Raw genomic sequence first — 24,787 nt, 5'->3', positions numbered from 1 at the left:
TAAATTTAAAAGGGTAAATCCTGTAACTTAAGAGTGTAATACTTGGTTACAATAGACTGTGAGATGTTTACAACTCTATTTCAATCACTACAAACATTCAGGACTTTGAATTCAAATATGCCAGTTTCCTACTGAAACCAACTTGCTTTTGGATTAAAACTTTCTGATAAGCACACTAATAATAGGGAACTGAAAGTTAAACTTGGTCAAGATCCAGGTCTTGCTTTTATAAAAGGAACACTATCAACCTGACTGCTTTCAAAAAGTAACTAATTAAAAAAAAAAAAATCTAGTTCCTAACATAGGATATATGCTGAGATTTTTTTTAAATCATTATTTTGATTTTTACTTTTTAAAAAGGTGTTTTTCTGCTTCCATATTTATGTTTAAGTATATTTTCAATAAGGGATTAAAAATGACTACAAAAGAAAAGTGAAACTATACAACGTGCTGTCAAATGTACAAAACACTGTTGCTAATTTTTCATTAATAATAATTTTAAGTGTGTCATTTATTACTCTAGTAGTACAATCTTTTTGGACACAGTTTTCAAGTTGCCAATGTCCCTTTAAATTTGTGAGATAGCACAGTATGATTTTAATATTCAAAATACCACTATGCCTTTTCCTCAGCCCCTCTTCAAGTCTGACCTGATTTTAGTGTTCAGAATCTTGAACTCGGTAAACACAGTGTATCCCATCTGAGATCATGTAATCCCACCTTTAAAATGGTATACAGCACCAATCATTTAGTCTAGGAGTTTGAGAGAATATAAACTGCTCTAGAAAATACTGGATATTAGAGCTGGGGTAAAAAAGGGGGAACAACAATCAGAATAACCTTATTTTCAAGTATGGGTGCTATGGATTTTAGTGATATTCAACAATACTGAGTATTAATAGTAAAACTTCTCAACCATCTCACAAATCCCAAAGATGTGTACTGCATAGTGGTTCCACCTCTCAGCAGAGAAGCACTTCCACCAGGGATTGGATGGTACAAGTACTAAAACAAAACAGCCACCACTACCAAGAGAATGAAATCATCAGACTCAGTCTTTCAAGATCTTGATAACCAGGCTGGATCGATTTAAATCACAGTGGTTCAAATAACCAAATTTTAATTTAGTTGTGCATTTGTACTTTTTAGTCGTTTTCTTGAAGAAAAAGTTAATTCTCATTGTATGGTAACCATTAAAAGATATTGATTTGCAACTAAATATAGCTCGCTTTCTAAATTTGGCACTTCTTGCTAACCAGGAAGACAGTCTATATCTATACACATTTTATTTAAGCAATTATATAGCACAGCATTCATTTATTCAGATTTACAATTTTTAATGTTAAAAATGGTGAATAATGCGTTTCTTTTGCAGATTTTTTTTTTTTTACTAGTGGTTTCTGTCAAGCTGCTTATGGACTAGAAATTGGAACTCAATTAAAATTCAGTTAAATTCAAGTAAACCGCATTTTTAAATTGTTTTATTAAATAAAACTACCTTATATGTGTTAAACTTACTTGCTTACACATTTGCTTTTAAAACTGATTTACTAAACAAAGTTAATCAATTGATAGATTGTTTCTAGTCACTATGGACCAGATTTTCAAAGGTATTTTATGTGGGATTTTCAAAAGTTCTTAAGCAGGTTACGGTGCTTAACAAATTAGTGGGAGTTAGACAACTAATGCATTTAGAAGGTTCTGAAAATCCCACTAGGTGCCTATCTGCATCTTTAGATAATCTGGCCCCATGTGCTTCTACTAATTCTAAAATCTTGATCTGACCGTCTCCCACCAGGTTTTTATTTATAGACAAAAGAAAACAACTAACCTCTGGCACTGATAGAGATGATTTGCAAAGACTAAGATTACTGATAGGGTTTCAGTGTTACATAGTGAAACTTCATAGGTCACCAGAAAGGGAACTGTTTCAGTGTTTTCGACAGACATGCCCAAATGTCTGCAGAACTACTGGATTCCCATCCCCCCCCATCCCCCAAAGTTGCACGTTTATGATAGAGTTAAAACTGCAGGTAAATAATTTTATAAGACCATTATTTGCACAAGACACAATAGCAGCTCTAAAGTACCTGAAAGAAGACATCCTACCTCATCCTCAACTAGAGATGGTGCCACCTCCTTGCCATTTGCTGTATTGCCAGAGATGCCGTGGTTGTTGTCAGGCTGCTGTATACACTGGCAAATGGAATCTTTTTTCTTAGTGTAAACCCATGCATTTGAGGCACGAGTCTTTACAGAAGTCTCCTCCCTCAACAGTTTCTCCAACACATCAGCAATCTGTAACTTAAGTGTATCACATTCTGAATGACTAGGTCCAACTACACCTGTTGAATGTCTCTCATTCAGTACTGTATGGTCCTTTAAAGCTTCTAGCAACAATTTCCCTTGTTGATTTGTGTAGAATGGGGTACGAGGAAGTTGTCTCCCTGTGGGAATAATATTGTCTTTAAAAGTTGTTATACTCCATTCTCCTAATTTGGGAATTTTTTTTGAAGAGTAATATTCTTCTCCCACGAAATCAGATGATTGAGATGGCAACAGTTGTAGGATCCCTGGCGCAGGAGTTCTTGAAGTTTGCAGACCAAGACTCAGAATGTTCTGAGGAGCTGAACAAAGGCTCTCACATTTGACTTCATTTTTTTTATGGTATTTCCCATTCTCTCTCTCTGTCATTTTAAGATTACTAATTTCACTGAGAATATTTTCAACTTCATCTTTATTCAGGGCAGTTTTAAAGAAACTTCCATCTAATTTCCTTGTCTCCATGTCTTCTCCCAGTCGCAAAAAACATCACATGTAGTCAAAGGAAAATGTGAAGAAAAAAAAATTAACTTTCTTTAACCCTCATAACACAAAAGATTAATAACAAAGTACTGAAAAGTCTCCTTTATAATATCCCAAGAAAGAAAAAAGTAAAAGTATAATTATTTTCATATAATTTGAGACAAAACTCCATCTGAAGTACAGTTCTACTCAGCAAAGATACTGTAAAAAGGCCACCTACTTATTCAACGGTTCTGCTCTACTTGTGTATTCAGAATCAAATCTATTTACTTAACTGACTAAAGTGTATAGCGTTGTTAGCCCTGCAAAGCCAGTACAACAGTGGAAAAGCTGGATTGTCTTCTGGCTCACTGATCAACAGATTTGTGGCCTTGATCACGGATACTAAATTTAAAATTGCCAATATTCTGATTGAAGAACATTTTGGCTCTGAGGTAATCTGGAAGAACCTGTCTTTGCTTTTAAATCCCCAGTATAAATTTGCACGACTTGTAGTTAGAAAAATCAACATGTTGCTCATAAAATGAGCATTTTAGCTTGAGTCTCTGAGAGTCGTTAAACAAGGAACCTCATGATGTCATTTTTACAGTCAATTTTCAAAGTAGAATTGCACTTGGAAGATCCTGAGAATATCCGAGCTGCAGACTTCCTGGATTCTCTGCCAGAGCAAGTAACATTGCGAAGAATTACAACAGGCAACTGCCATGACCAATGCAACATTTTACTCCAGACATGTCAAAGGCTGTAATCACTGAGGACTCTGCAGGACAAGTTTGAATTCTGAGTTTCAGAGTGCATCTTTGAGGGTTAAAATAAAAAAATTAAAACCAAACATTTTGTATCTGTCCCCCCCCCCCCCCAGTTCTGTAAAATTTCTGCCTCCTCCAAAATGAAAGGGAAGTTAAAAAAAAAAAAATCAAACCCAATATCTTTGGGCTTAAACTGTGAATGAGAGTTTCAGGCCAAAGGGAAAAGATGCAGAAAGTTGGGAGGCCCAGAAATAGGAGACTACAAGGGGTACAGCCTCCAGTGTAAGTTTCTTACAGTACAGCCATTACCTAAACTAACTAGTGGAGACACCACAAGTCTGCAGGCCTTGTCTGTTTAGGAATAGTCCTGATGCAGCCATCACTGTAGCTGCTCCAGTACTGATCCTGAAAAAATAGACAAGGGCAAGCCAGGGCTTGAACCAGCTGGGTTTGAAATCAGGGTTATCAAGGTTCCTCCCCCCACTCTGAACTCTAGGGTACAGATGTGGGGACCTGCATGAAAACCTCCTAAGCTTACTTTTACCAGCTTAGGTTAAAACTTCCCCAAGGTACAAATTAATTTTATCTTTTGTCCTTGGAATAACCACTGCCACCACCAAACTGAGTTTACTGGGAAACGTAGTTTGGACACGTCTTTCCCCCCAAAATCCTCCCAACCCTTGCACCCCACTTCTTGGGAAAGGTTTGGTAAAAATCCTCACCAATTTGCATAGGTGACCACAGACCCAAACCCTTGGATCTGAGAACAATGAAAAAGCATTCAGTTTTCTTACAAGAAGACCTTTAATAGAAATAGAAGTAAATAAGAGTAAAGGAATCACCCCTGTAAAATCAGGATGGTAGGTACCTTACAGGGTAATTAGATTCAAAACATAGAGAACCCCTCTAGGCAAAACTTTAAGTTACAAAAAAGACACACAGACAGAAATAGTCATTCTATTCAGCACAGTTCTTTTCTCAGCCATTTAAAGAAATCATAATCTAACACATACCTAGCTAGATTACTTACTAAAAGTTCTAAGACTCCATTCCTGGTCTATCCCCGGCAAAAGCAGCATACAGACAGACACAGACCCTTTGTTTCTCTCCCTCCTCCCAGCTTTTGAAAGTATCTTGTCTCCTCAGTGGTCATTTTGGTCAGGTGCCAGCGAGGTTACCTTTAGCTTCTTAACCCTTTACAGGTGAGAGGAGCTTTCCCCTGGCCAGGAGGGATTTCAAAGGGGTTTACCCTTCCCTTTATATTTATGACAGGGGTAAATCGTATATTAGTTTGGTGCTAACTCCAACTCATCCTTGGCCTTCTTTATAGGAAAGAAACTGTACTGGTTTAACAAAATTCATTTTAAATCAGTCCTGTTAAACCACTGCAAGCCCCCAACAAAGGTGAACTTCAACCAGTTTAGCACCCGCTTCGAACTAATTTAGTTAAACCTGGGGGGCTTGCCTACACAGAGCTGCACCCATTTAGCTAAAGGTGAGATTAGAGGCGGCAATGCAGCCTGGGGGCTAGAGCACAGGACTGGGCCTCAGGAGACCTGGGGTCTGCTCCTGGCTCTGCAAGGCCCTGTCCCTTCCTCTTCCTAGTTACCTCGACGCTTGCAGCGGTGTGTAGCACACCCCGCGCACCAAGTACGGCTGGAAACAGCCGTGTGGACAGCAAGTCCCCTACGGGGCTCGCTACACACCCCAGCGGCGCCTCCCATCTACTCTGCCGGTTGCAGCAGCGGGGTGTCCCGCCCGGGGCCTGCCCCTGCCGCGCCCGCCCGCGCAGCCCCGGCCCCTCGGGCCTCAGGCTCTGGACCCAACCTCCCGGCAGGGCCGCTGGGGGGCCGCGGTCACTGCCAGGCCCCGAGGTCCCGCCCCGCTGCTGCAGCCAGCCCACCCCCGAGCGCCCCGTGACCCGACAGAACCAGTTCCACCCCAGCGCGAGTCTACACAGAGGCGCCTAATCCGAATTCAGGGAACTCGGGGGAAACGGCTGCGTCACGAGCCCCGGGCAGCTTCGCCGCGGCCCAGCGCCGGAGCCGCCGCCCGGGTGTCGGGGGGAGCGGGACACCCCCGGCGTTGGCTGGCCACCGCCCCGCCCCTTACCCGCTGCAGGCGGCCCGGGCCTCGTAACCGTTCCTGCCGCAGCGCCCGCCGCTCTTTCGAACCGCCGCTCCTCGGCTTCTCATTGCGCGGAACGACCAGCGCCAGCCGATTGGCCTGCTGCTGCTCCCGGCCCCTTGACTGGCTACCTCGCCAGCCAATCAGGGGCGAGCAGCCGTCCGCGCCCTCCGGGCTTGCGCGTTTGCGGGCACGCGCGGCGCGTTCCCACAGCCGTGAGCGCTGCTGGCGTCTGACGCAGACAGGGCAGGGAGGGGAAAGCTACTGCGGCTCTCGTTCCAGCTGGGCTCCTTGTAAACGCCCCCCGGCCCTGGGTCACACAAACCATCTTCTAGGCGGTGTGTGCGGTCCAGGCCCTTGAGGAAGGGGAGGAGAGAATTCTCTGTCCTGTATTTTCAGAGACAGTCATTGTAACTGGAGAATCATGAACACTCACATCCTGATAAACTGTAAGGGATGAAATGGAGTCAGTTTGGATCTAATTCACAACAGTGTAAATCTGAAGCAAGTGACATGAATTACACCACTGTAAATGAGAGCCAAATCAGGCCCAGGTTAATAATCTATAGTGTCGATACAATCTCTTCATTCCAATAAAAGATACACCATGCTAACAAAATGCACAAACTATTTCAATTCCACCTCATACAAGTGCCATACTTTGTCAGCTCCGACGGATCAGTCATGCTCCATTTTCAAATCATAACCTCTGAAAAAACAGTAGTGACACCATTTCTAGCACTGACTGCAAAACATTGAAGCGCTAATAAGGGCTAAACAGAGGGCACCTAGGCATATGTCTACCCTTCAATACCCTGCACCTGCATGTGTCTACCCTTCATTTTTTGTGTCATGTACTTATCCTTAGGATGAATAAAAAATTAACTGAGTCAAAAAATCACTGCAGGATTTGCTCTGCAGGCTCATTAGCAGATTTTTAGAGCTGAAATCTTTCCAAACGCTGGTTAAAGAATTCAGATACTAAAGTGAGTACAACAATATAAATGTCTACATAGACAAGATGACCAAACAAAAAGAAAGGGCACACGACTTTCCTCAAATGTGCAGGAGCATGGCAAAGGATCCGGATGATGGGAAAAATGTAGGAAATACAAATCTAGTTTTATTGAGACACCACATGACTAGTACTCAGATTTTCCATTTGTACTTCCCATGAAAGATGGCACCTGCAGAAGCACAGCGTCTTCTAGGGCCAAGTTGAGGTATTGTTTCAGTACTACATTCACCACCTATTTCCTATAAGTCGATACCAGAAGTGAAGACTACAAGTAGGTCTGCCATGATAGTCTTATGTTCCCAGCCTACCCTAGCTAGAACTGCTAGGAGCCAGCCTAATCTGCCACTGAGAGAAGAGGGGAGAAACAGCTCATCTCTCCATGAAATTCCTGCCTCAGGCCCTAAACACTCATGTATGCAGAATGAGCTTCTTCATCAACCACAGATGACTACTTCAAGACCACTTTCTTCCCCTCAGTGACAGTGTCCCTTTTCACACAGGGATTCTTAACAGGCAAACCTGGAACAAACTAAGCAAAACTGGGAGTTCCCTTCATAAGCCTCAAAATGCCTGTACAGCCAGCTACTCTTCTGAATAGCCCTCCCTATCTACACAAACAAAAACAAAAACCATAATTGGGTGAAAATTTGTCGTTTTGTTATACACAGTATTTCAACCATCAAACCTCTGAATAAAAATGTATAACCATCAAGTCTTCAGCATCTGTTAGACTTTTACGGCTTTCAGACTGAAAACAATTAAAAGCTACTGTGAAAAATCAGAGTCTTGTATTGAAACCATCTGTCAAACTAAACTATCCAAAGACACTTGTTCTGTTGATGATTCCTCCATGTAAGAAGAAACTGCTTTGTTAACTCTACTATTCTAATCAGTGCATCAAGTGTTTGGGATTCGGTTAAAAGTTCATGGCAGTTCTCAAGTAACAGCAATGTGAATCCCTGGTACTATCCTCGCGCTAGTGACTGTGTATTGTGAAAGAATCATAGGGAGAACGGCATGTCGACAAGAAACGTAGAGTCAAGAAGGAAAGGAACTATCAATATCTAACGTTATAATTACCCAGATTGTTATGATGACTAAAATTTGTAGAATATCTTTCATACCCAACACCGTTTACAGACTGAACCACTTTACCCACCAAAGGCAGCCACCTCTGAGGTAAAATGGGACAGTTATTTCCCAACACACAGTAACATTACACAACATCTTAGCAAAAACAACAAGGAGTCCGGTGGCACCTTAAAGACTAACAGATTTATTTGGGCATAAGCTTTTGTGGGTAAGAAGCCACTTCTTCAGATGCATGGAGTGAAAATTACAGATGCAGGCATTATATAATGACACATGAAAAGAAGGGAGTTACCTCACAAGTGGAGAACCAGTGCTGACAGTGAGTGAGGACAAATACCATATCCAGCTGAAACTGATGGGGGATTTAGGCAGACATAATACAATTATCCAAATTTGAATTTGGCCAGGACACTGCAGTCAGCTAGTCTGTATGTTGAAAATGTGTCATGAGATTTTTAATGACTGTGGAGGTCAAGAATTGGTCCCAACAGCACTGTGTCTCTAACACTATGCCAAGGTAGGGATTTAATATTGACTCAAAAGGAAATATGCCACTGATGCCCCAATTGCAAGTAATGGAACTTGTTTGAAAATCCTGTTTAAAAACAGAGTGGTTCAAACAGTTCATGCTAGGCTGGCAACACTATGGTTTTACTTTGATTTTTCAGAGGGAAGAAATGTGTTTTACACTGCAATGCATCGTTACAATTTATGGCACTATATGTATTACTAATAATAATCTCCATGCTACAGAGCTACTTGTATAAAATAGCTACAGTGTATAATTATTTCTTTCAGTTACTACAGATCATAGACCTATCACAATCATTCAAGAGTCCATCCTTCTTTTATTTTTGGCCCAGATGATTTAAGCAAATGTGTGTGTTTGCAACAGAGAAAAACTAACCAAGGCAGACAGATGTTGGACATATCTGCATTAGTAATGAAACTAAAAAGCCTGAAAGGGACTTGGCAAATACTATAAACCAAGTGCTATTGAAAAGTCCTGTAATTCATGCTTCAGTTAATATATATTTCCTATTAATGAAATTCAATCCTGATGGGAGCTGGCAATAAAACAGAAGTAGTGCATGAGTTTTTGACATTAAAATATAAATCCCTTGTATGCTGCACTCTAATGTAGAAGCTAGATTTCAATTCGAAATAAGATTTTTATAATAGTAGGATTTTTTTTTTCTGGATGTAGTGTTAAAGGTGAACTACGTTGCTTTAACAGGTAAACATGTCAGAATCCAAATTAGTAATGGACTTCAAAATTACAAGTAAATTCATGAAAACATATACACAGATACATAAACAAAATACAGAAAAACCCTATTTAGTTCAACCTCATTAGTCCAAAATTCCCTCTGATAGGAACCTAGATTATGTCACTTGATGTGAATCGTTGATCAGTAACTGCCTCAATTACTCATCCCTCCAATTATTTTATTATCCCCAAAATGTTCAGATGAAATGAGATTTCATTTACAATAATTTTCTCCATCATTTACCTGCTCTGTAAACAGTTGATGACAAGAAAACCAGATGCCCTGCACTGCTTTAAGCATCTATGATGTCATCAACTCTGGCAAGACAAATTTAGAAGCTTGCATTCAGCTTTTGGCAGGTGTCCTTCCTTTTTCTGTGTAAGAAAAATATCTAGATCCATATGCTTCCTAGTGCTGGCTGTAGTTTAACATTACAAGATCGGGTTTTAAGCAGTCCTGGCAATGGTTGTGCAGCACTTTCCTTTGCAAGCAAGAATTATGGGTGGAATTCTTTTGGAGCATTATGCCATTTATTGGGTGGTGCCAGCATCTTTAAGGAAACGATTCAAAACATGTTCAGTTTTCTCAGTAAACAAGTTGTCTACAGGCCTCCATGAATGTAAGGTGACATTGTACAGCAAAGGATATAATATCTGTACAGACAATCATAATACCCCATGGGTGATGGGCAAGGAAGCCAGGCCCATACATAGGAAGGGTGGTCGTTGGGAGATAAATTGGGAAAGGCACAAACAAAGAACTGCAAATGCATCCTTGCTGTTGTACAGATTACCTGAAGCCCTAGCAATAGAAGTATTATTTAAACCTACCCAAACTGCTCAAATGCACTACAAACAATTCCAAGAATGGATGAATTATGGATGAGGATGGTATTTTGAAGAAATAAAAGGTCTGTGTGGGGCGACTGGATAGGCAGAATAGGTATGGGAGTTGGAATACTAAATGCAGGCAATATAGAAAATCTGCAAAGGAAATTAGGTTATTCCACGAATATAGGAGACAATCTATGGGAGGTGGGCCAAAGGCAGGTGCAATTCCTAAAAACCAGCACAGTCCTCACGGAACATTTAAAAATTGCTCTCCTTAATCTAATCTGCAATCCTAATTGGGGAAAAGGCTATGCTAAATGAGACATGGGCCAGACAATTTGCTATGGCTGAATTACATTTGTTAAGCGATGTTCAAGGTATAATTAGGAGCTTATTCCATGGACACTGGCCAGTAGAATGGAATTCTTTCTATTCTGTAAAAGTGAACGTTAGTTCCTGAATAGATCCCAGGTGGTGGAAGGTTACACTTTTAAATTGTGAATGGACCCAATGTACTGTGCTGGCCTTCAGTCCCTTGAATGGAACTCTCATAAATACCTATCCAATCATTAATAATGGCATTTTACATAATGAGTCATTCATGTACCCTATGAAAGGTAATAAATGGGCAGTAAAGAACAAGGCAGCAAGGCTTGGTAATGCAGATTTCTCTGTATGTGTAGAGGATATTCAGGAGGGGTGGGTTTATCAGCCAGGATAATTGCAATTGGTAAAAGGTGGGTGTGGGAACACGAGTGAGCACTCCCATCTTTTGGGCCCCGAGCCATATTACATACTTAGGGAATGGAAAGGTCTGTCTCTAATAAATTTGTTAGTCTCTAAGGTGCCACAAGTTCTCCTTTTCTTTTTGCGGATACAGACTAACACGGCTGCTACTCTGAAACCTGTCAATACTAATAATGTGTAGAGTGTCACCTTGGAAAGGCACAGAAATTGTGTAAAGGTCTCAGAAGGCACACAATACAGCAAAGTGTCATTAAAGAGTATAAAATTGGGAAATGAAAATTGGCAAATTGTGCCCCACATTATCACTCAAAATATAACCTGGTTGGGGGAGATTTGTTTCATAATATAAAATTAGAGATTCCGCTATCAATGCATTGGAGAGCCTTGCTGAAGTCTGCAGAGGTTGTATGGGGCACTGCTTAAGAAACAAGCAAGACGTCACATATCCTCAGGTTAAGTATGGGTGAGGATGTGAACACTATCACAAAATTGGGAAAAGACATTACAACAGCAGGAGCCAATAACTGGTGGGATGACTTAATGCATTCTAACATGGAGACTGAAATACAACACCTGATCCTGCAGCCAGTGACAATCATGTGCCTTATGCAAGGGTTAATTATAATCTCTGTGTTTTTGCTTCGTAGGGTGGTTGTGTTTATATCGACGCAAAATGTTCAGCAAGACCTTGTGTGTTCTGGGCCTAACATCCCCAGGCCCATGTATGGCACATTAATTGGCAACAATATCTCATGCCATGCAAGAGGATGTGCCGGCATTCTTGAGATATGTAGGGCATGGAATTGGGTTGTGTGTAAAGAGGCCACGAATAGCAGCCTAGCCCTGCTGGTTGACATTTTATGGCCCAAGTCATGTTTTCCCCAATGGCTGGTAGGGGGCCCACCGCATAAAAGTTAATTGAGTGCAGAACCCATATCTAGCATTACTTATGTAGGCATGCCGTGACAACTAACAGTGAACAATGTAAGGACAGGGCTAGGAATAATCATCGAACCTATGGTCACCTGGATCAAAGGACTCTCCCCATGGACTTATTCAGGCAGGACAGAGGAGCAAGACAGTTGGTAGTGCTACTGAAATAATGGACATTCTGTATGGAAGTATTGGACAAGAATGGTAGTACACAGATGGCATCTTGTACCACAAAGGCCACAGATTTGCAGGAATATTAATATGCACCAAGCAGGGGGTGTTTTTCTGGAGACACCCTGAACTGGAAGAAACGGACAAGTACATAACAGAGGACAGAAACATGGCGTAGTGGGTGCACGTAAAACAAGAAAAGGAGGGGATATGTAGGATGTAATATGTAGAATGTATATTTTAAGTGTTGAGACATATGAAAAGATGCCAACTTGTCTGGCAAGGAAAGAGAACAGCCAGGTAAAAGCCAGCAACCTGATCAGGTAAACAACTGGGTCACCAAACTAATCTTAGTGCTAGGCAGAAAAAGCGTTTATGCAATATACAATGAATAACTTTGCAACACTGTATTTAAGGCGAGCACCTGAATGAATGTGGAGAAACGCTTGCATTTAACCCTATATTGTGCCGTTTCAGTGGACTGATCTCTCACTGAAGCAGCAAATAAACGACATCCTTCTTCAGCTCAAAAGTCTGTCTGTGGAACTGCACTCTGGGTGGCGGGGAAAGAACCAGGTCTGCACTAATAACTTACGCTGGTATAACTATGTCACTCAGGAGTGTGAAAAATCCACACCCCTGAGTGATGCAGTTATAGCGACCTAACCCGTGGTGTAGACAGCACTATGTCGACATAGCTACCGCCTCTCATGGAGTTGGATTAACTACGCTGAGGGGAGACGCTCTCCCAACCCCATTCACTTCAGTGAGATGACTCTCCCAACTCTCTTAGCCAGGGTATGCTCCCAGGGGGCCAAATCTCAAGGTCCTTACTCAGGCACCGATGCAGCAAAGCTCTTAGGACCAGATTTTTAAAGGCACCTAACTCCCACTGAAATCAATGTGAGTTAAGCACCTACATATCTTTAAAATTTGACCCTTAAGCTTGCATGTAACTTCAAGCACATAAATAGTCCCACTGATTTCAGTGAGAATAACTGATGCCTAAGTGCTTTGTTGGATCAGGGCATCAGTTGTTAATCATGGAAAGCTCCCAGTGAAGTACATGGGAGTTCTGCCTGAGTAAGGACTTAGTAAAAACTGAGTAAGGACCTTGGGGTTTGGCCCAGTATTTGTGCTCAATACTATTTCTGGAGTTTGTACTTCTAAAATTACTAAGATTTCTCTTACTGATGCTCATGTCAGACCTTGATGGGTAGTCACTAGGGGAAAATTTACTTCTATGTAATTCATATGCTAATAAGACCACAAACCAAGCCAAGCTGATCAGATTGTGTATGTTTTGGGTTATGAGAAATCACCACCCTGCTTGTAACTCTTTTGTATTTACCAAATCCATACCATGACTGAAATGTCTCCACTGCTAGGAGGACATTGTGAAAGGTCCATGCTCCCCCCATCCCTTGCTCAAAGGTGCACCTTTATGTTTGTTCAGAAAGCTATGTAATTTGGGTTATCTCTGAAAGTATGTTTTCTTTTTTCGGAGTTTTAAGTGAATCGCAGTTATGATAAAACCTGCCAGCACTGTCACCGCGCCAGAAACCGTGTAGGCAATTCCCAGGAAGAGGTTACTCCCTCCACACCATGTGACGGTTGAGAGAACCACCTGCTTTTTCCCTTTGAATTTGGTAACAGGGAAATCTGATGAGGCGACGTTAAAGTTTCATTAACAATCAGGATAAAATGTACAGTGAGGAGTGTGCAAAAAATACTCTTTAAAATACACAAGGTGGGGATTTTTGCATTTGTTGTAAAAGTCTTTTATGGTGCTTTTAACTATTCTGTATCCCCTTGCCTCTTGTTACCAGTGGGTCCACAACCCCCAAAATGGCTGGGTGTGGGTAAGAAACTCACACACATCGTGTGCATCTACAGTCTTAGCAAGATTATTGAAATACACCGGATTCTTTAATAATATGATGTCAAATTCATCCTCATATTGCTATGTACTGCACTGGAGCTGCATCATAATATTTAAGGGCAGCCTGCAAAAATTACTGGGAAATGAGCTTTTTGGGTGCTATTGTAATGAAGAACCTTTTAGCATTTTCCTTGACACTCCAGTCTCTGACATGAGGACACTCCACATAACATTCTTGTTGCATCCCCACCTCTCAATTCTAAGTCACGTTTATTCATCTAAGGCGTTGTCTACATGGGAGAGTTTTACCAACTATGCCAAAATAGTTATTCAGGTGTAACCCCATGTGTGTACATTTTTATTCAGTTTAACTTAAACCCCTTCCCAAGCAACATAAGCCAGTAGCTCTCAACCATCTAGTCCAGTGGTTCTCAACCAGAGGTATGCGTACCCCTGGGGGTACACAGAGGTCTTTCAGGGGGTACATCAACTCATCTAGATATTTTCCTAGTCTTCCAACAGGCTCCATAAATAGCACTAGAAAAGTCAGTACAAACTAAAATTTTATACAGACAATGACTTGTTTATGCTGCTCTACATACTAGACACTGAAATGTAAGTGAAATATTTATATTCCAATTGATTTATTTTATGATTACATGGTAAATATGAAAAAGGAAGCAATTTTGCCATAATAGTGTACTCTGACATTTTTGTATGTTTATGTCTGATTTTGTAAGCAAGTAGTTTTTAAGTGAGGTGAAACTTGGGGGTACGCAAGACTCCCGAAAGGGGTAAAGTAGTCTGGAGAGACGGAGAGCCGCTGATACAAGCTGAGCTAGAAAACAGCCACCTTGTAGTACAATAAGGGACATCTCCATTGCAGCCAGGGATGTTAACGGCAGCTCGTGTAAACGTCCCCGTGCTAGCTGTACTCTAGCTAGCTCACTAAAAACAAAAGTGAAGATGCCGTGGCACAATCTTCAGCATGGACTCCACAAGCCTGCCTGACTCCCAGGATACGTACTCACTAATGTAGCCCATGCTGAAGTCTGTGCCACAGCATCCTCGCTTCTGTTTTTAGTGAGCTAGCTCTAGTACCTCTAATGCAGAGACGTCTACACAAGCTACCATTCACAGCCTTGACTGCAGTGTCGACATGCCCTAAGTGTGTCCACACAGGTGGTGAGAACAGTATAACTATATAAGTATAAATTCACCCCTCAGGTTATGCTGTGTGGATAAAGTCTAAGCCCTTTTAATTCCCCACCATCTGTACCAAAGCTGGCACTGCCAGGCTTTGCCTCCAGCCAAAGGTCAGGCAAGCAGTTGCCTTAGAAGTTAGATCTAGTGTCACACGGCCTGATATAGGGCCTTTAAGAGACATATCTTAACTCCACCAACACAGGCTGCAGGAAATCCAGGGATTCCCCCCAAACTAGATCTCCCTCAGGTTTTTTGTTGTATTACTGCCAAGCCACCATACTAGCAGGCATCTCTTTTTTTACCTGCCTAAAAATTAAGGAGTACCTTGGACATGATGAAAGGATACTGTAGGCAATGTGGAAGGTGTAATTCCCTGCTGGGAGACCATCAGCAAACTGGTTGGTATGGCTGACGCGACGGTAAAGGTTTCTGAACGTGGGAAAGGCTGACACACGCATCCAGATGATTAAGTCGTCGTTTAGATAACCGTTGTTCCTTTCATCCTCCTCATCCAGTAAATAAGCTGGTTTCTGCCAGTAAGGAGGCCTTGTTGTTCCTGGGGAGGAACAGGGATGAGCTATCAATGTTTAGAATGCTGCTAAGACAGGTAGTTCAATTATTTAATCCTTCTGGGTTTCTGATGTTCAACCGAGAATACAGATCAGACAAAGGTTCTGTCCAATATTCACAAGACATAGAGCCAATCACACTTTCCATCCAAAGATCTCAGATCACGTCTCAGACATTAACAAACTGAACCTCACAACACCCCTGTGGGGTAGGTAAATAGTATTAGCCCCATTTTATAGATGGGAAAACCAGTGCAGGAGAGGCAAAGTGTACAGGAACAGTATCCCACTCTAATCATAAGAAAACTTTCCCTCTGCATTTAATTGTTCACCTTTATTTTTCATTTTTGTGCATTGATTCCTTTCTGTATACCTACAAAATGCACTAAAAGAGCAGTAAACATATGCATCTTATTTGTCATTAATTTGAAAAATTTTCTACAATATTTAGAAGAAGAAGAAGAATATTGAAACTACTTAGATGGTTACTTCTTAAGGGACAGGGACTGTTTTGTTGTTCTGTGTTTGTACAGGACCTACCACCATGGAGTCCTGGGTCCATGACTGGGGCTACTATATTCTACTGCAATACAAACTAATAGTAATAACAAAACAGTGCTAATGAATATACATTTAAAGATGGAACAAATAGGTGATTCCACTTGGTTAACTCCTTTTGCCCAAGACCTTTAGTGGGTGAGGATGGTGCGGAAAGTAGTGGGGCTTCACTCTCCTGACATTCTAGAACATCTTTTTCTCTTCATAGCATCCCAGTCTCCTCTCTAAATGTGGCATAGTTCCCCATTGAAAAGTTGGAGAAGATCTCGTGAAGTTGCTCTCACAGTGCTTCCTCTGGACAAGTTACCTGCCATCGGGAAGAACACATAGACCCGTCTCCCAGAAATTGTGCATGTCTCAGGAGACTTCCACAAACAGAAGGAAGACTTTTATAATAAGGCAGGGTAGTGGAATCATTCTTACCTGCAAATGCAGAAGAGAGATTGTATGATGTTGGATTCCGAAATTTCACATTTTTATCTGACCACCAACTATTTCCAGTCTTCAACAATGGGACTTGGATAGCAGTGTATGAGTTAAGATAGTAAGAAAGTTGAATAGAATCTGCAGGGAGATCCAAAGTAATACATGTTATTAACAGGTCTGCAACTTCCAATGGTCACTCCAGTAGTCAACATGACCAACTGAAACCTTAAACAGAGAGAAAGAGAGAGAGAGAGGAGAGAGTCTTGTGAACAAACAGAAAGAAAAGACCGAGAGAGGGTTTTATCATTACTTCATCATGTACACATTCTGCGTGCCTCACAAGTAAAGGACCATTCAAATTTCCTGAGTAAGAGCACCCTTGGAAGTTTTAAAAGCTGACCGTTTCCCTACTTAATGACAGGTTTCAGAGTAGCAGCCGTGTTAGTCTGTATTCGCAAAAAGAAAAGGAGGACTTGTGGCACCTTAGAGACTAACCAATTTATTTGAGCGTAACATCCGATGAAGTGCGCTGTAGCTCACGAAAGCTTAGGATCAAATAAATTGGTTAGTCTCTAAGGTGCCACAAATACTCCTGTTCCTTTTGCATATCCCTACTGAAAATTCTCCTTGCGTCACCATGACAGAATATCTACAGCTGTATTTCATTTACATTCCTTGATTCCTCTGTGATCAAATTCTTGGGATTGTGTCACCTGAAGCTTTTTGTTTGTTTGTTTTTTGAGGAGCTAGCGAAGGAATGATAGTTACAATCTATGAGCAGGCTTACTCTCCTATTTACCCCTGCCTTGGATTTTGTTAGGTAGTGTAACTGAAGTGAATGTGATCCTACTTGCTTGAAGTCTCCACTTGCATTTCTGAAGCAGGTTCTATAATATGCAAAAATCAAATGTCAAAGATATATGAAGAAGACTCCTTAATTGAAGCTGCTATAGAGTGACGAGCCTTTGTAGCTTGTTACCAGCAATTTCCTTGAATCATCTTTTCCAACATCCAAAAAGAATCTAAGGGAAAGTGTACTAGAGTCATGCACCACCCCTTCATTTTCATGGAACAGAATGTGCATCTTTGTCTATGTTGAGAAAATATGGAAAGATAATGTGACAAGTAGCTACAACCTTAAACTGGTTTATTTTTTTAAAACCTGAAAACTGTAGTTCTTTATTAATTAGCTTGCCAAAGATAACTTGGTAGCTTCTGAGAACAATGTCAGGATAGCTTTCTCCCTGTAAAATCCTGGTGGAGACAAGGGACAGGCAGTTTTTTAGCTCATTGTATTTATTGAGGAAAACTCCAGGTGAGGGGTTTAGAGTTGACCTCAGCTAGTAACATCGAGGTAAAAACTACTCGTGCCTTGTCTCTACCAGGATTTTACAGGGAGGAAGTTATCTTGCTGTATAAATGCACTTTTTCTTTTGCAGTAAAGATATAACCCAAGGAGTCCATGTCTTGAAGAAACATTTTGATTTGTCTTCATGAGAGCGAGGCTGTGTCTACACACTGAAGCTGTGAGAAGCGGAGAAGCTATATTAGTACAGCTGCATCCATACTAGAGTTGCCGTATCAGTATAACTATATTGGTTAAAAAAAGATTAGATTCTGTAATCAATGTAGTTGTGCTTGTACAAAAGCCATTGACGTGCAGACCTGGCCTTATGCTGACTTAAAACTGGTTATAGCAGTTTAGCTTGCACATGTAAATTGACTGACAAGTTAAATCACTATAAGCCAGGATTATTAAACCAATGTAAGTACGTCCATAGAGGGGTTTGCATCAGTTTAGAAACACAACTTTAGTTAAGACAGTGTAACTGTTTGTGTAGACCAAGCCGAGATCAGATTCTCCATTTCAAGAATGTGCCACACTTTTAAACCAGTCACCCTAGGAAAGCGGAAGCTGAGTTTTCCAGGCCCACTCAATAGCCTGTTGTCAGGCTAGGATCAGGCGATAAATTTACTGTCTCCCTCTTTTTCTAGGATACTCAGTTCCCCAATCCTGCAGCTGGATCATGTGGGTGGACTCCTGCACTCACATGGAGTCTCACTGAGTTTAGTAATGTAAGTGGAGTCACTGCAGTGCAGCATGTCGGGTGCCACATCCACTTTGGCCACACCTTCGAACAGTTTAACATCCATATAGGAGAGAGCCAGACAGAGGTGCCAGGATCAGACATGCAGAGAACATGCAAGAATCAGCACTTAGATGGGGCTCTGTGAGGTCTCAGGGGCACAGAGATATTTAAATTGGTTACATCTGTGCAGGCAAATAAATCCGACATGGAAGGTACTTACCATTGAACATGCTGTTGGCAATGGCACCGCATGGAGCCATTGGAGTTCCGTTTGGATAGGTTGTGAAAGGCGCACAGTTGCTGTTCTGAATCTGAACTCAAGGTCAATGGACAATTAGAAATGTCTTTTCCTCATCAACATTTTTTTGGTCAATCTTTTACTCTTATTTCCCCCCTTTAAAAAAAACAAACCCACCCCCACCCCCCAAAGAAACCCAACAACCCAAAAAAGAAAACCACCAAATATCTAAGAGTGCTAGGAGTTGCCAGTGCTTTCCAGTCACATTAGAGATGGGCCCCAAACAGAACGAGACTGGGGTGAGGCGTATCTGCCGTGGTCTAGTGGACTGAAGGGGTATGTCTACACAGCTGCTGGGAGCATATTCCCAGCACAGACTGTTGCTGTGTGACAGATCCCCACAAAGGGAAAACCAACTAACTATTCAGGGGAAACTGTTTATGTGGGAAACTAAACATACTGAAAACTATCGAGATTTGTTTTCTCTAGTCTCTTTCTTTCTGTTATATTCCTATTTTACATATAAGAGAGTGGTGGCAACACTGAAAGACCAGCTTAGGTCTGTTAACAGGATTATAAAAAGGTTTTGTTCCATCTGCATGGTACTGGGAGTCCATGGTATAATCACAGCTGGGCTACAGTGATGTTGTAACGGTGTGCCTTAACACTGCAGGCTGATATGTTCAAACAAATTGTTTTGGTTGCCGCAGTTTGTCGGTACTCCATTTGAGACCTCTTAAAGGGGCCTGGCATTCAAAGGGTGAGTGCTCTTTTAGTCACTTTTTAACATAAAGGCTGCATCATAGAGAGGACCTTAGGGCCAATCTAGACTAGAATTATAAATAACAATTACAACCAGCTCACAATGATGTATTCCCCGACCCAGGTACAACATAGTTCCATTTTTCAGTGTAGACAGGACATTTACCTGCATCCCCAAACTCTGCTAAAATGTTGGACTTATTTAAGCCTTTACCATGGATTGAAGACATGCGTAAAAAAATGGCTAGGTGCCATCCATTCCCCAGGACAACTGTCTTGTAGCTGTGTCCCCAACTCGTGTAGATTGGGTCTAAAACGGCTAGCAAACCTCCAATAAAATCCAACTACTAATGATATTGCTGATAATTCTCGGCACTTGTGATCTGTAGACCTCAAAGCACATTCTGATGAAAACTCCTTTTCCAGGCATTGAAGTCAGTCTCCTTCCCTGTTTGCACACACATGCTACAGCTTCTACGACAACCAAATTGTTTTATCAGAGTTACAATGTGTGACCGTTGCTTCTGTACTTAATACCGAAGCTTTGCAACATCCCTGTGAATTGTTATAAGTGGGAAATGCTAGTAGAAAAGTTTACAGTGCCTTCTAACCTGAAGGAGACAACACTCACTAAAAAGTTGAGAAAGGGAGCTTACCCCTTGCAGCTGACCACATTTTCTATTCCCCACAAATAAGATGGCCAGGTCTAGTGCTCCAAATTTAAAGAAATTGAGGAATAAAGATATTGAGCTCTGGCTTTTTTTATGCACTTTTGGGCCCATCTGGTTTATAATCACAGCCTACCCTGGAGGAGAAATAGAGGGGCTCTGTTGCAACAAGAGACCCAGGAGAAACTCCGGTGATCTAAGGATACACAGCAACAGAGGAGAAACATTAAAAAAATTAAAATAAAAAAGGTAAATGTGGTTGTAAAACCACAAAAACTCGCAGAAGGACTCAGAGGCAGGTGTAGTACCAGAAACGACTTTTTAACCAGAGAACCACACACTATGAGCTTCCTCACCCGATGAAAATATTAATGATGTAACAAAAAGGAATACACTTACGTTTACATCTTCACCCAGCAATTGTGAGTCACTTCTGGAGAGGACATACCGACGGTGGTTCTGATAAAAGTTTTGTAGACGATAGTAGATAAAAACATCACCCTAGAATTCAAAGGAGAATAATATAGGATGAGGAGAGCATAAACAAAATAGGCCATTTTTACAAACTGTTGGGAAAAAATCCCGGAGGGGGAGAGAGAGGGGGAAGGGGGGCAGCCTGATGGATTTGTTGTTTACATTTCAGCTGACTATTTTAGCAGAAACATTCACTTTCCTTGGGCTTGTGGGTGGAGCATGGACAGAATACCATCATTCTCCCCACCCATTGCTTTGGCATCACTGAACTACATGAGTAGTTCCATTGAGGTCACAGTTTTTTTATTTGGAAAGGTTGCAGGATTGGACCCCCAGTTTTCTAAATATGTTAAGATTATTAAATTCAACTATCAGCATTTAAAAAAAACAGATGTAAAGTAATTTAGCACTTGTGAAAGGTGCTGCACTGAGAGTGCTGTAGATTGAGGGTATAATTGTCAAAAATGCTTACCTGACTTAGGACCCTATGTCCTATTTTCAAAAGAGACGTAGGCACTTTTGGCTCCTAAATCCCTTTTGAAGAGAGACTTGGGGCTTGTCTACATGGTGCCACAGACCAGTCAGTGGGGGCGTGAACTGCAGAGTGCTCTAGCAGTCCCAGGAACACCCTGCCGTACTGCACACCTTGCACGGATGTAGTCCACAGGATTACGTAAATGCACACTCGATACCTTTTAGTTTGCACCACCACGATCTACATGGGCCAGGTAGAGAGCAACATATTAGAGCATTCTGCAGTTCACACCCCCATAGGCCTGTCTTTAGTGCAGTGTAGACAAGCCTTTAGCCCTTTTGAAAATGTTGAGTCTCGAATCTACAGACCAGATCTCATACAAGCAGCAGAAGTACCAGTTTGTACATGCAATATGGGAAACTGACATTTTTACTTTCCATTTTAAATGTTTTCAAACCTTGACACATTCTTACGGCTGAAGGATTTTCATGTCTAATGCATTTATAGCCCCTTTCACTCTGAAAAACTCTAAAGTTGTGGGAAGAGCTACAGGAGTTTTACTTACCAAAAGTGGCCGCGGCTTCAGTTTTCTGTCTCATCTGAAAGAAGGTCCTACCCCTGCTGCACAGTACCAACTAACACCAGGGTGTGGCCCTGGGTCCCTACTGGGGCATTGACTCACTACTGATTCAGAAGAAAGAAGTCACCTCTTGACTCAACAGCACTTCTTGCAGCACCTGTTTTCACCTGGGAGGTCTCCAATCTAAGTATTATGTAGCCTGATCTTGCTTAATTTATGGGATTTGCCAAAATGAGTAACAAGCAGGGTAAAGGCACATCTTTTGGGTGTAATCGTGATGTACATATCAGTGGTGACATATTATTACTTTTTTGGAAGGTGTGCAGTACTGCAGGGTGTTCCTGGGACCGCTAGAGCACTCCGCAGTTCACGCCCCCACTGACTGGTCTGTGGCACCATGTAGACAAAAAAGTTTGTTAGGTTTGTGAAAGGTACTGACATAAAGCCCTGGCTTAGTGTCCTTTACAGGACAAAATTTATACTTCTTACACATCCCGAAATACAGGAGCTGGGGTCTGCGGGTGGTTTCACACCTTCACCTACCAGCATATTTTCCTGCAGTGTGACGTGCACGGAACAGTTGCATTCTTTATCCCAGTTAGAGGAGTTTTCACGCAGTTTTGAACAATTCAAACATATGTCCGAATAGTTAATCTGTCAAAGAAATAAACAAGCAAAGATTATATTGGGGTGGACAAACTACGGCCCGCGGGCCAGAACTGGCCCATCGGGGCTTTGGATCCAGCCCATGGGATTGCCACCCCGGTGGCCAGCACCATGTCCCTGCGGCCCCCTCTAGGAGGGGGAGCAGAGGGCTCCGTGCGCTGCCCTTGCCTCCAGGCACCGACCCCCCACAGCTCCCATTGAACGGGGGCACCCTGATTCTCCAGCTGGCTCTCTGCCAGCATGGGAGGAGTTTAGATTGCCCTGAGAGCTCACCTGAATTCACTCAGCTGGTAACAATCCCCAGGGGCTGTCTGCCAGATGACAATACCTGGAGTGCTGTGGATTCCTACCCTCTAATCCTGAGTTGCAGGGGGTTTGCTAGAGGAGCCAGTTATGCTGCCGCTGCACGCACCGGGCACCCTCGGCAAACAAACAAACAACAAACCAGGGAATCCCCAGTTGGAGTGTGGGGGATGAAAACAGTTTCTGCTCTTTTTGTGCCACCTGAGCAGCACAAAGAGAGTGGAGCAGGGGTGAGAGGCATGTCCACAGTAACTGGGGCAAACACTATGTTGGAAATAGCATTATTTTCTCTCTCTTTAATATTTTGCATTTATTTAGCACCTTTCATCCGAAACAAGTGCATTTAATAACTGAAAAATAATACCATCCTACTATAACTTTTAGCAAACACTTATAATAAGGGCCGATAATTAGTTTTTACTTTTATATTTTTATCCATTACAGTGTACGCTCAGACTACAAAATATAAGAGGCAAAGTTTGGGCTCTGAGACTATCCTAATGGAAAAACAAGCCACATTTTTTTTCCTGTAAGGTGACCGGCCCACGCAAATCACCATGTACTATTTTGTTTGGTTTTTTCACCCCACAGGCCAAACAAAGAAATAATCTAGCTGTCCTTGTCAATTCTAGTGCGTGCTGTATATACAAATGGCAATGTGGTTTAGCGGTTTGAAGAGAGAACTGGGAGCCTCGTTTGCTGGCCAACTGACTCGCCGTGAGACCTCGTGTAAATCATTCTGTGTTTAACATACCCCGCCCCCTGTAAAACTGGTGTCAAATTACCTAATTACGGCTAAAACAGGTTGAATTATTCATTGTGAATACTATGAGTTGCAGATTTATTCCTCTTTTCTGTTCACAAGTCAGTCACAAACCAAGCAATTTTTTTTTTTTTTTTTTGCTGGTCTATTCATTATCCAGGGTGTGTGATTGGTACACATAGTATTGTACTGCTTCCCAACTGGATGACAAATTTTCAAAACTAGAGAAAAACAGATAATGCACTTCAAAAACAATTTATCAGCCTAGTAATTTTTGCTAGAATTGTGAAACTGTCAAGATTCATGATCATTTACACAAATACTAGCTGTCTAAACATTCATAAAGAACAAAATAATAGGAGGTAACAAGTCAGTGGATTGAATTTAATACTTTGATTTTGAAATTGGCCTTAATATTCAACCTGCTCGACATGCAGCAGCCATCATTAACAAATGAGGAATCTCTTGTGTTTTAGGATTCTGGCTTGTCAAATATTTATTGACATTTTTCTAGTGCCTAACAATACCAAAGTCACCACAGTTTATTTCCTTCCCTAAGCACAGGGACAAATGACAGACAGTGTCCCGGATATTACCATCTGGTAGATTAGCAAATGCTGACTTTTTAATGGTGACCACTTTCACATGGGGTATTGTGGGTTCGTTTGACATCTGGGGTAAAAGGAGTACATCCATGATAGAGTTACTACCCCCCTTTGGTCTGAAGCACACACACAGTTATTTTCTCCCAAACATGAGCCGCTCTCTAACAACACTCACCAAGAAAACCACCCAAAACAAACCTGGATTTCTTTGACACTTCTTGCAGATAATATTAGGCAGATTCCCATGAGAAGGCAGAAGAGTCCAATGATAAACAAGCTGGAGAGGACAGTCGGAGCTGTGAGCTTGGGCTTCCAGGCTGGCAGTTTCTGTTGTTTAAATGCACTGTTATCTGGACATCTGGAGGGACGCTCCTGTGCTCCTTGGCTGTTCTTATTTTCCATGCTGTTGCCGTTGGAGAAGGGTGTGTGGTTTTGGGGGTGGGAAGGGTAAGGGTGTCGGTGTTAAGATTTGGTCTCAACTTAAATACTCTCTCTGATGTTGGAGGCTGTGTTGTTTCTATAAACCTTTGTTACTTCCTGGAATTACTCATTAACTAGACCTTTCTTCCTCTGTTCAGGCTCATCCTGTCCGTTGGTGACCTCAATCACCTTAATCAGCTGGTGCTATCAGCCACAGGTGTACTTTAGTCAGAGTCATAGGGACTGCATCCTAGACAGTCCGGACTCTCTGGGAAAGTCACCAAGAGTCTTTTTCTGCTGCACCACTTAGTACAGTAGAACCTCAGAGTGACGAACACCCCGGGAATGGAGATTGTTCG

At 41.8% G+C, this 24,787-nt stretch overlaps 1 protein-coding gene across 4 annotated transcripts in view; it reads right to left on the bottom strand.

Moving 5' to 3' along the window:
- LOC140896185 (uncharacterized) overlaps window positions 1-24,543 on the bottom strand; it is a 41,831-nt gene extending 17,288 nt beyond the window's left edge. For 2 of the 4 annotated variants that reach the window (XR_012154460.1, XM_073307532.1), the window contains exons 1-7: window positions 24,207-24,543; window positions 22,215-22,325; window positions 20,542-20,643; window positions 18,695-18,785; window positions 16,382-16,522; window positions 15,178-15,387; window positions 2,110-2,789 (exon numbers count right to left, since the gene is read on the bottom strand). Coding sequence is in view for 3 of the 4 variants with exons in the window: in XM_073307532.1 (XP_073163633.1) it covers window positions 2,110-2,789; window positions 15,178-15,387; window positions 16,382-16,522; window positions 18,695-18,785; window positions 20,542-20,643; window positions 22,215-22,325; window positions 24,207-24,410 (1,539 nt within the window). In the remaining variant the exon portion in view is untranslated. Of the gene's footprint in view, window positions 1-2,109; window positions 2,790-15,177; window positions 15,388-16,381; window positions 16,523-18,694; window positions 18,786-20,541; window positions 20,644-21,978; window positions 22,043-22,214; window positions 22,326-23,425; window positions 23,625-24,206 lie in introns of those variants that run through there. The other 2 variants (XM_073307546.1, XM_073307557.1) reach the window with 2 other exon arrangements.
- Window positions 24,544-24,787: the final 244 nt, after the last annotated feature.

The sequence above is a fragment of the Lepidochelys kempii genome, chromosome 1 (assembly GCF_965140265.1).
Source record: "Lepidochelys kempii isolate rLepKem1 chromosome 1, rLepKem1.hap2, whole genome shotgun sequence".
NCBI lineage: Eukaryota > Metazoa > Chordata > Testudines > Cheloniidae > Lepidochelys > Lepidochelys kempii.
This window is presented reverse-complemented; position numbering and strand designations above follow the sequence as displayed.